Source organism: Arvicanthis niloticus, chromosome 11 (genome assembly GCF_011762505.2).
Source record: "Arvicanthis niloticus isolate mArvNil1 chromosome 11, mArvNil1.pat.X, whole genome shotgun sequence".
NCBI lineage: Eukaryota > Metazoa > Chordata > Mammalia > Rodentia > Muridae > Arvicanthis > Arvicanthis niloticus.
The window spans coordinates 35,415,374-35,427,919 of record NC_047668.1 but is presented as its reverse complement, the minus strand read 5'-3'; the positions used below and the strand labels follow the sequence as shown (position 1 = coordinate 35,427,919).

The 12,546-nt window shown below is 43.7% G+C and overlaps 1 protein-coding gene across 2 annotated transcripts; it reads left to right on the top strand.

The window, feature by feature from the left end:
- Window positions 1-2,732: 2,732 nt before the first annotated feature.
- On the top strand, window positions 2,733-12,367 carry Alkal2 (ALK and LTK ligand 2). Of its 2 annotated transcripts, XM_034514396.2 has the most exons (5): window positions 2,733-3,573; window positions 5,544-5,597; window positions 5,678-5,758; window positions 8,597-8,662; window positions 11,803-12,367. In XM_034514396.2, exons 1-4 carry the CDS (start codon window positions 3,318-3,320, stop codon window positions 8,659-8,661), a joined length of 456 nt encoding a protein of 151 aa, XP_034370287.1. In that variant the 5' UTR covers window positions 2,733-3,317; the 3' UTR covers window position 8,662; window positions 11,803-12,367. The 2 variants fall into 2 exon arrangements, with proteins under 2 accessions (XP_034370287.1, XP_034370288.1); XM_034514397.2 differs by lacking the exon at window positions 5,544-5,597.
- The last annotated feature ends 179 nt before the right edge of the window (window positions 12,368-12,546 follow it).

The following is a 12,546-nucleotide window of genomic DNA, read 5'->3' as shown; positions in this document are numbered from 1 at the left end:
TAACTATAAATTTGCTATTGTTATGAATAATAATCTAAATATCTCTGTTCTCTGATGGTCTACATGCTGGTTAAATTTTTTGTCAGCTTAATTCAATCTAGAGTTATCTAGGGAAAAAAAAACCTTGATTAAGAAAAATGCCTCCATCAGATTGCCTGTAGGCAAGTCTGTATAATATTGCCTTGAAGATGGTTAATGTGGGAGAGTCCAGTCCACTTGAGACAGTGCCTCCCGTGAGCAGGTGGTCCTAAGCTTTATAAGAAAGCAGTCTGAGGAGTGAAGCAAGACAGTGAACAGTATTCCTCCATGGCCTCTGCTTCATTTCCTGCCTGCAAGTTCCTGCTCTGAGTTCCTGCCTTGGTTTCCCTCAATTGACTGTGACTAGGATACAGAAGCCAAATAAACCCTTTCCTTCCCAAGTTGCTTTTGGTCATGGTTTTTATCACAGCAATAAAGTAAACCAGGACACGCTAGAATATAGTTTCTCCCTATTTTTCTCTTTTTAGCTCATGAAATACTGGCAGTAGGCCAGTATTTTGGTAAAGAAAGGAATGACATAAACTTAATAACTTTTCTTTCCCCTAAATAGATGTTAAGCTACTAGAAATGACTTCAGGTGAATAACCTTTGGCTTTTTGTAGGAAGTTGTTTGTGATTGATGATAATATCACATAATTATATAGTTTTATATTAGAAACAATGCCCAATCTTATAGGCTGACTTTATGTAAAGAGAATTGGAGTGATCAGATAATATTTCAATCTACATTCAAAGTCTTTATAAACTTGCATGTGCAGTCCTGAAATCAGCCTTTGCTACCCAGGAGCTCAAAAGACCCACCATTCTGGTTAAGTGGAGAACTCCACAGAATTCATCTTGACAATATCATATAAATGCAGAATATACACTAATAGTGAATACATTCTTTCAGAAAGTATCTAAAGTCTGGAAATGTTTATACTATATGACACAGGGAATGCTTGGAGTCATTTTACCATACAACTTTGTGAGATTAAACAGACACATAAATTGTCTGATCTTTGATTGTCAGATTTCATGTCCAAAAACCAACCAAACGCACATTTTCTCTATTATTGATGTGCATAACTATTTCTGTAGTGTGCCGAGTTAAGCACAATACAATTGGGTGATGGAGAGGAGTCCCACGCAGACTCCGTTTGTCTCACTGACAACCAAAAGACCACAGAAGGATCATTTCATCCCTAGCAAGGCTTGTTGGGCTGGTAGAATTTGAAGGGGTGGATTCCATTCCATTGCTGTTATTTTGTTTTATTTAGTCTTTTAAAATTGAAGCTTTTGATTCTGTGAAGCGCTGTTTAAAACAGGTCTAGGTAAATCTAAATGGGATTAGGCAAAATATAATTACAAGAACTTAGAAAATCTTCTAAGTTTCCCTTGCACTGTGATTAGAGGTGCATAGATGTGCTGTATCAGAGTGTGCTGGATGCTGACCTGCTGAAGGGGAAAGCGGTTGGGCAGTTGAACTCCCTATTGCCAGAAGAACTTCATGTCCCTTTATACATGGACAGAGAAAAGGAGGAAAGGAGAAGTACCCCATCTTATCTGCTTAAGATCTGTTTCTCGGGAAATCTTCCTTCATCTTGCATGCATTTCATCAGGATCCTATGCCTTTCAACTATATTGCATGCAACAAACCTAAATAAACTGGAAAAAAACTAAACTAAACTAATAGTAAAAGAACCCCACATTTAAAAATCAAATCACCCAACGGGTCACATTTTAGGGTCTCCCATAGCTATTGGTCCCACTCTGCCAGGCACTTGATCTTCTAGGGAAACGGAACCAGTGAAGAAAGGGAGAAGGTGGTGGAGAGAGGAGATGGAGTTAGAACTCAAGGACTGTGCAGAGCAGGGGCTTGGCACACAGCGATCCCTTGCTCACCCTTGGCCAGTGCAGGTGCACACCTGTAAGGCACTGCATCTTCGAAGCAGCCTGAGCAGCTGCGGGTTAAAGATCAAGGCTTTTAAAATGCTTGCCTTCTCTCCCTTGCTGATGCTGTACTAAGAACACCTTTCCCCGATGTGATCGCTGACTTGGAGGACTTCCAGCTCCTGCCCAGAAAGCACCAATGAAATGGGAAACTGTGCAGTTGGTAATACTTATCACAAGAAAAAAAAATCAAGCAAGTAAATTGCTGAGCCCTTGCCAATGTGCCTGGCTAGTTCCAAAAGATCAAACTTTCTTAAAGATGCAGCTTTGAGTGGCAAGAGCTCTGGAGCCAACCAGGCCCAGCGTCCAGCGTGGTACAGCAGTGTCGCTACTCTAAGAACCTTCGCAGGCTGCTTGGGTCCCTCCAAGTGTGGGGCTTTCTACAAGGCGCTCCTGTTCCCAGCGTGTTCTTCAGAACCAGAAACCTGCCTGCGTTCAGCAGATCCCTCTTCAGATATGTCCGGACTCTAGATGACACTCAATGTTGAGGCAATCAAGCAGCTCCTTTTAAATAGCCCAAGATCTACATTTAGACAAAAACAGATCCCAGTTCCCGGTAAAGGCGTTTCTGCTCATCCTGTCACTTGTGACAGGAACGGAGGGAAACAGACTGCGGGAGAGGGAGACAGGAGAGGCAGAGGAAGGACAAGAGAGGGGGAGACCAGACGCGGGTGGAGACGTGAGGGAGGGGCGGAGACTGAAGACTGGGCCAGGAGGGGACAGGGGAGGGGATGAGAGAGGGAGAGGCGGAGGGGCCTGACGAATATCCGAGCCCCAGAGCGGCGCTCGGTGGTTCTAATTAAAGCGGCGCTCAGAACCCGGGGGACCCGCCTGACGTCGGCGGCCGCGGGGATAAGAAGCGCCCGAGGACAGCAGGACTCGGAGCAGCAGGGTGAGCGCTGTCCCCGTAGGAGCTGCGCGTCCTGTGTCCCTGCGCTGGACAAGTGGGGCTGGAGCTCGTGAAGTAGTGTCGGGACTGGGGGACCGAGGAGCGCGGCAGACGCTGGACCTTGGGCGTGAGCTCAGGTGCCCGAGGGCGACGCGGGATCCACGGCGTGGGCGCAGGTGCCCGAGGGCAGTGCGGGACCCACCGCTGGCAGGTGCCCGGACCTCTCAAGTCCAGGGGCGCCCATCTTTTCCGCAGCCCCGGACCTCGGCAGCCCCCGGGGGATCACCTGTGGCCTCGCATCTCAAAGAGGTGTCCAAAGACCCCGGCGGGCCGTCCCCGTGGTGAAAGAAAGTTGTGTGGCGGGCGCAGACTGCGCCTGGACTCCGCGTGCGGGAAACTTGGGCGCCGGCTGCTGGGGCTGCGGGTCCCAAGACCCGCGACACAGGCCACCAGGGCCATGCGCGTGTCCGGGCGCCCGATGCTCCTTGCGCTGCTGCTACTGCTGAGCACGGTGGGGGACCGGGGACGCGCACAGCCAAGGGGCCCTGCAGACCGGCAAACGCTGCTCAGGTTGCTAGTAGAGCTGGTCCAGGAGCTGAAGAAATTTCACATAGGAGACTCCAAGAGGCTGCATCTCCTTGGCGAGTCCGATTTTGCCCTGGGCCGCAGAGAGGCCACGGATTATGGGGCAGACCAAGAGGAGCAGAGAGTGGGTGAGTGTCCCTCGGTGTAGACCTGGTAGAGGGCTTAGAGTGGGTGAGAATCCAGCAGTGTAGACCATAATATGAAACAAAGTAAGGGAGGGTTCTGGCAGCGTAAATTTTGAAAGGCAGAAAGTAAGAGGTGAGTAACTGGCAGTGAGTGACCTGTGGGGTCAGAGTGTGGAAGAGGGAGCCTTAGTCCTGTGCATCTGAGGAACAGAGTGGGGGAGTGTCCCGCAGCAGTGGTACAGAAAGTTAGTAAGATAGAGCTGTGGCAAGTATGGACCGGTGAGGTGGAGACTGGATGAGGATCTGGACAGTGTAGACTATGAGGGACAGAAAGTGAGTAATTGCTCAGTGGTATAGACCTGAGGGGTAGAGAGTCGGTAATTGGTGGGTGTCTGACAGTGCCAACCTACAAGGTAGAGAGTGAATGAGGGCCAAGGATTTGGACCACGAGGACCGGAGTGGGTGAGGTCCTGGCAATGTAGACCTGATAGACAGAATTGGTGAGAATATGGACCTGAGAGACCAAGGATGTATGACTGTCCGGCAATCTAACCTGAAGAGTGAGTGGGATCCTGCCACTTTGGGCCCCGGAAGCGTTCTAGCCACAGTGTGCACTGAGGAGCAAAAGTGGGTCTTGACCGTATAGATGGAAGGGCTAACTTCTGTGTCTGAAAGACACATTATATTAATACTTTTTAAGAACTGTTTTTCAGAAACAGAGGTTTAAAGATAAATCAACTTTAAAATTTAACCAAGGTGTGTGTGTGTGTGTGTGTGTGTGTGTGTGTGTGTGTGTGTGTGTGTGTGTGTGTGTTTTGTTTTTGCTTGTTTCTCAAGAAAAAGAAAACTGGCAGAAACAAGAGACTGTGTGTGAGCTTCTAAGATAGCAATCCTAATCCACTTCCAAGATGTACTGGTGCCCAGTTCAGGACGCTCTGCTCTTTACAGGGGAAGGCTCCCAGTCCACCATTTCCAGCAGAGGCAGAAATGGCCAGAGCTTCCCTGATGGAGCCCTTCCCAGAGTGACCCGTGGGAATTTCTCAGGGAAGCATACAAGCTTTTAATGCTTTCATGACACAATTAGGTCAAATATGATAGGGTCACTTTTGTGTAAACTGACTCAAATAAGGAGTGCACGAAGAAAGGCCTTGGGGAGTTGTCTCCATGTCCCTCGTGGAAGACTGGATGCCAGTGTCTCTCTTCAGCTATTGGGAAAGTGGAGAACAATATTTCTGGTAAAAAATAAAATGTGACATTACACAATCACAGAGAAACTACTTGCCTCATGTGGGTCAGAGACATAGAAAATGATTGACGAGGCTGAGAAATGAAGCAAAAACAATATCCAAACTCAGGGAAAAAAAATCAGGGAACCATTGCTGGAGAGCAGGTGCCACTAAAAGCATGATTGTGAAGTGGTGTGTGAGAACCTTTCTTTAGGTCCCTCCTTTGCCTTATAAACCTAGGTGATGTATATTCCCCTCCGTTGCCACCAGACTATCAGGAAACCGGAAAGAAATTTGATCCTTAAAAAATTACCTACAATGTATATTGTTCAGTGACACAGTTTGGGAGTTGAAGGTTCATATTTACTTCTTGAACTTTTAAATGCTGTGGGATTTGACTTCAAAGTTCTTCCAATTAAAGTATTTACAAGTGATTCATCCATTGGAACATATCCCAAAGAATTGTTTTTGTCATCCTGTAACTTTATGGCCTCCGACTTACTATAACCAGAGAGAATAGACTGGTAATGTTTGGAGCTTTAAGAGTTATTAATGCTGCTTGAAAAAAAAAATCATGTCCCGACCCAAGTGTCCACATTGTATTTTGTGCAACTACCAAGTGTTCTCCTGTTTTATCCAGTGCATGTAGTATGGATAATGCAATTCTCAAAATTTCCTCCACATTCACCTAACGACCACACTTCATAGGTGCTCTGTTCAAGTAATACGATTTCTCACCCCTCGTAGAGATTGTTCCTCGAGATCTAAGGATGAAGGACAAGTTTCTGAAACATCTCACAGGTGTGTGTCCCCTTCAGTCCTCTGCCCTCCCTGCTCCTTTGTGCCCTGAGTCTTTGTGACTTTCTTCCTCTGTGTTCCAGGTCCTCTTTATTTCAGTCCGAAGTGCAGCAAGCACTTTCACAGACTTTACCACAACACGAGAGACTGCACCATCCCTGCATGTAAGTGAGCACCCAGTAAACAAAACTCCGCTCTTCCTTCAGTGCAGCAGGTCTGCTCTGTGACAGGTGTGGGGGCCTCAATGTCCCCACCTGACTGGATTGGGGCAAGATACCCAGACATTGGAGCAGATGGCTTAAACTCTGCAGTAACCAGTGGCACTCATGATAACCCATTGAACTTAATCAGCTCTTGCAATGGGCTAACCCCTTCCATGCACATCCTCATTTGTTTATGAACTCTGGCACAAAGTCTATATTCTATTCAGCTGAACATCACACAGGTCAGGCGCAAGTTGCTCAGGTGTCTGCTGGTGGTCACAGTGTTGGGGTATAACCTACCAGGTTGGCCTGAGGTTCTTTTTTGGTCAAACATTTTTGATCATCTTCGTGGCTCTAACTAGTGTGTTTTTCATCTCATCAATAATGAAACCCTCAGCACCCAAGAATTACATTTGCTGTTCCAAATGCTGTTCTTCTGACTGTTCTTCTTCAGCTCAGTGACAGGAGGCTCATACATTGGCCCTGTTTCTCGTGTCTTTCTTTTAAATTTCTTTTCATTTTCAACAAGCTTCATGTATTTATCTACTTTAGTATATTTCATTTCCCCAAAATGATTCCTTACACTCTTCATGACATGACACCATTTTTTAAATGGGATGATGACCTTCACTTGATTTAAAACTCAAAGGAGAAAAGCCTTACAGGCACACCAGAATCTTGCTGCCAGAGATAATAGAGGGCAGAAGCCCATTCAGCAGACTGAAGTGGCCTTTATGCTTGCCACAAACATACCAGTTACATGAAGTAGTAATTTTTTTTTTCTGTTTAGGCAGCAGAGCTTTTCTGAATTTACAGACTGCTTCTGGGTGACAGACACTGCTAGGTAGGCTCATGCCCTCACATGTAAGGCTGCCTCAGTAGTGCTTATCAGACAGAGTCAGGCCTGAAGCCCTTGGTGAGCAGACACGCTCCCTGTAGAATTTGATTTTCCATTTAAATTTGTCATAAGTTCCCCTTCTGTCATTAGCTCCTCTGCTCTCTTGTGCACTGAAACCATCTTGTGTTTGAAAATTACTAACTTGTTTTGGGGGGCCATAGAACATTTTTTATTGTTTAAGTGTGTATCTATTTTACAATATTCTTATCCAACAATATGATTGTAGATTTCAAATTTGAACATGACCTTCTAGCATTAAAACTTATCCACTTAGAGATTTAGAAGACAGGATTTAAATGGCTTGTCACAGAGGCATCAACAAGTCCAGGCTCAAGACTCACGCCCCACACTAAAGTCTCTTCAAGCTTCTCCCAGAGAGTTGTACTATGCTCCACACTGTTGTATTCTTTTGTAACAATATACAGACTTCTGGTCACATCTCAAGCTGAGTCCCCAGAGGTAGAAGGTTGACACATACGTGCATTGAGATTAGCCCCGTCCACTTCTTCTTCCACAAAGAACGGAGCAGTCGGTAGCTCTTCCAGGATGCTTTAAGATGTTCAGAAATTCACTGAAATCCTGGGGCATTAGAATCAATATGGACCATACAGTCCAGCCTTCTTAGGTAGCCATAGGAGCTTGGCAGAATGAAAACCAAGTCTCTCTTCCTCTGGATAAACAGAATATGTTCTACATGCATGCACATCAGTGGTTGTGGGGCATTGTTTGAGACTTGGACTGAGTTGGGAACAGCTAAGATCTCCGCAGGTTACAAATACAAGTATTATACAGTTTGTTAATTAAGTCACTCCTGGACTCATAATCTACTCCATCTTGTTATAGACCCTACTTAGGAAAACTGCATTCCAGTGAGGAAGAAAAGCATAAAGTAAAAATCTAGGAGATCAACTCCAAGCTCTCTTACCTCTTTGAACCAAAAGTATATATGCCATAAAATTTTCAAAGGTAATTTTTTGGGAGTGTATAACCATTGTCATTGTCACTCATTCAGATTTTCCTCTGAGGGTGAATACTTCTTAAGCAATAAACTGTAGTAAATCATAAATTAAAGAAGCATTTCACATAACTTTGTTCTGGGGAACTTCTCTTATAGCTGCAGTAACCGAGTCTTCCTACATATGTTTTGATGGAGCAGAACAATGAAGTGTGGAATCATGAGATGCCCCAATGAATATCAGGCTGCACTAAAACATATACTACCTTTTTCTTTTACAGTTACACTTCTTATTACACTTGAAATTTTGTTTTTTAATTTCCCCCCTTTACTGTTGACAATTGGTTCAAGGGCCTCCTACAAGCACTTTATCACTGAGCTACACCTACCCCCATTTCTCTTTTTTACTTTTTGGAACATATTAAGTTGCTCAGGGTGGCCTCAAATTCATTCAGTAGCCCAGGCTAGCACTGAACTTATCCTCCTGCCTCTGCTTCTTGCATAGCCTCCCACACAGCCCCCCTTTGAGCCACTTTCTTTCAAACATCATTGTAAGTCTGTATAAGGCTTATCTCAGGTGGGGACTTGGTCTGCATAGAATCTAAAAGAGCATTCAGGGTCATGTAAAAAGCCTATCTCACAAGAGGCAACACTCATGGCATTTTTGTGAACCTGGTAGCCATAGTTCAGAGGACACTGTCTGTTCCCTCTGTAGCTCTCTTCTGATTTCTGCTTTTAATGCCAAGAAAGTAAGCAACTTAGAACTCATGATTGTAGAGAAGACTCTATTGCTTCTAGGAACTTCAGAATAGTTTTTAAAAAGTTATGGTGCTTCGTATACTTGCAAAACAAATGGAACAAGAACAGCAACAAAGTAAACAGTCTATGTTTAATTTTAGTGTTGTGCAGACAACTGACAAGGGTCCATGGTTTGTTTTCACTGCAGACTATAAAAGATGTGCCAGGTTACTTACTCGGCTGGCTGTCAGTCCCATGTGCATGGAGAGATAAGGTAAGCCCCCAAACAGTCCCGGTGGCCACACATCAGGTGTCAGGACCCCATTTGGGTCATAAAACACACATGGAATTTAGTCATGCATTCTTTCTCCACAGTAGCCATAGTCTGAGCAAAAGACAGCCAACTTACCTCAAAACAGTGGCCATGAGCAGAAGGCTCCCCCTGCTGGATCTCTGTAGTGGACATTGTTACTGGAAGCTCATACAGCACTTAGCTGATTTCAGCACAGACAGTTTTACATCAGGATACCAGGATACGTGTTTCAACCTATTGCTGTTACTTCCAGGTTCAACTATTACTGACATTTATGGATGAACACACATGCCCTTTAAATTTTATTTAATAAACAACATAGAGGACGTGGTAGGCTAGGAACTGTGGCTCCCTGCTAGCCGACAATGCACTGCATATCAGCCCATAAAACCAAATTCAAAAATTGAAGCATGGGGGTGGGGAGGCAGATATAGTTCAAAGGGTAAAGGTACTTGCTAAGCAAGCACAAGGCTCAGAGTTTAAATCCCTATTGGTCATGTAAAATGCCAGACACGGCTACAGATACATGTAACCCCAGAGCGGCAGTGGCTACACAGAAGGATCACCTTAACACCAGTTTCGGTGAGAGACCTTGTCTTGAAGATTTTAGGTGGAGTTATATACCAGAACACTCAACTCTAGCTTCTGTATGCATACACGGGCATACACGTGTACCTACCACATGCACACACAAAACCCTGAAACACACTTGTCAAATGTAGATTCCTTTCGCACCTTAGTAAAACAAAACATTTTTTCACGATTATACATGTCCCACTGAATCAAGCATCTTCTGCTTGATTTGGTTTTGTTTCGTTTAAGTTAGATTACACTATTTGTTACTAACCACAGCCACACAACTTTACACACAACACACACACTTTACAGTCTGTAAAGGTTTAAAATCTTACCATTATAACAAAACCGTATCACAGATAACATTGATGCTTCTGAGTGTTAATGCTAATATCCAGTGGCAGAAATGTCAATGTACTCTCAGGTTGTAACTGTACACTGGACTCCTGAGGCTCTCAGCTCAATGTGTTGGGGAAAAACAGCATTACTTCCCAACACAAATTCCACAGTACAGATTGACAGGACTTTAATTTAATCAGTTCTGTACTTTTAACGTCCTAAGTGTGCCAGACATTATTAGGTGGGAATTCATACCACAAATAAGATCTACTTCTGAATGCAAATGGCTGTTCCCGGAAAACATGCCTGCTGTCCAGAAAATACAAACACAAAAGGTGAATGTTACATTTTTTTAGTAGTTGCTTGTCTCCTAAGATATGGATGACAGCAGCAGTCTTTCTTATACAGGCATGCTCGGAACAAAGGCAGCACTATGCACAGAGGCGACCCTTGGACCTGGCTGGGTCAGCAGGGCCAGTACACAGCAGCTTCACAGTGCTGGCCACCACGTCCTCACAATCTGGATTGATTTTTTTTTTTTTTTAATCACAAGCAAGAACCACTAAAAGTAAGAGGCTCTCTACTAGGGATGCAGTGGAATACAGCAAGGACTGCACACACACCCTGTTCTCTCTGGAGGAAGTGGGGGTTCTTATGACAAAGCCGAGAAGTGCATGTCCTCATTTCCCTTCTTTCTAACATTTTTCATTTTCTCAACCGCTACATTTATAGCACACAGAAGTGTCTTCTCTTACACACACATACACACACACACACACACACACACACACTGAGGGATTAAAAACCTCACTTTGTGAGGTATCACCACCTTACTAGGAAGGCATTTGGGAAGTATCCCCGTTTACTTGCAAATTCAGGAAAGAATGTCCAGCTTTCATGCCTTTGGTACCGCCTCGCCTCCTGAGGGCTGGGTGCTCCTGCACAGGATTCCGTTTTCCATAGACAAATTGCCACCAGTACTCATGTGCCTGCTCTAATTGGTCAATGTGTGCCAGGCCTCAGCAGCACATCCATGCTTACCCAGTAGATTACAGAAGAACATGAAGGAAAATGTTGACTAGATACGGCATAGAGCAACCACAGTAAGTCTCACACGGGCCTCCGCTAAACCCCCTGCATTATCCAGTGTGGATATGACAGGATATGGCAACAGTTACAGGGTAGATGATCTGTATTCAAAAACTTCTGTACCAAAGGCCACCTGCCTCAGTCATGCGTCCAAAATGAAATAGGTTCAGTTTGGCCAAAATATGTGTGTGTATGTCAGTTCAAAACACTAGTATCTATGTTGACTATGAGTTTAAAGCTTTTATTATTTATTTTTTAAAAGACTTACATAGGCATCCCTGTACTTTGTAGATTGGTTCAGGGCACTAGTCAGACCCTCAGGGCCAGAATAAGCAGCATGTGTCACTAGTGGGGAAAACCCTGAACACACATTCTGCTGGTTCACAGTGGCCACACCAGTTTTCTGCTGTATCTACTCCTCATTTTCTATTTTCAAGACCACTGGACTAGATTCCTGTCCCAGCTCTAGACCAGAGGCGAGAGGCAGGTTTTACAAGTCCTATAAGAAAAATGAACAAATTCATCAGGTTTCCTTGGGGAAACTCAGTAACCGTCCTCTTACCAGAGAAAGCATTTTCTGAGTTGCGCATCCACCTCTTTACTGAACCTACAGGTCAGCTAAGTGAAAAGCTTGCGCCCTGGGCTATTGTTTAAAGAATACGCATGAGTAGTAAATATACAAACACATGATTTAACCTGAATAGTATTTTAACAAGGAGTACTAAAAGGGTTTTTGACCAAATAGTGGCTTTGTGAACACAGCAGTGAGGCAAACAAACTCTCCCAGAGGTGACACAAGCCGCAAACCTGTTGACAGAATACCCAAGAGCCCCATCACACATGTAAGACTAAGCACTAACTTGAGCAAGAATGTATTCACAGGTGAGCATGGTGGGGGCCGTCCTTATGCACACTGAGCACTACAGAACTGGGTTGTTTTCCAGGTTGGGAGTTGGGAAGGACCTAGACTTTGAAAATAAGAGAAATACGGGCTCCTTGTTTATAAATGTTATTATATGGCTAAACTTGCACCATGTCCTCTAGAATTGGTAATAAGAAGTGGGTAGCTATATAAAATCAAATGTAATTGTTTTCAGCTGCAAAGGAGCGACACACCAGGAACCTTGAAAAGTGCCTTGGAAACCAACAGAACAGAACCATCTTCATGCCCACTTCCTGTGGACAGAGATTTATTTTTGCACTCTTCCATAATTCCTTTGCATTTTCTATGTTGCTGACAGTTTACAAATATACATTCAGCAAATCAGTGTATCTGTCAGTGAGATTTGCCACTCTTAGATTATAAGAACAGACAACACTCCACATTTGATGTATTGTTGTGTAAAATGAGGTATTTCCCTTTTAAGATTAGGTGGAACCACAAGGAATATTTCTTTAGAAACATAGGCAGAACATTAAACTGTATTTTCATAGAGTATATAATATGATTTGACATTTTGTATTCTACAATTAAAATCCCAAAGTATAGTTTGGAACTGCATGAAAAATTTTAATGAGAACCAAAAAACCTCAGTTGTGTTGAAGACAGTGGCATATGTATCTGTGGATATGCCCAGGCCAGTCCCATTTGTCCTCTGTAAATGTAAAAGTACATTCCATGTATTGTACAATATGTAAATACTGTGAATAAATACAAGGAAATAAATGAAGTGTTTGGAATAATGAATAGTTTTCAGAATGACTCTTCTATAACAATGTTATGGCTCAGAATATATATATATATATTCTGATATATATCTAGATAGATAGATAGATAGATAGATAGATAGATATAGATATATCTGTGCGTGTGTGTATATATAAAAATATATATATTTATA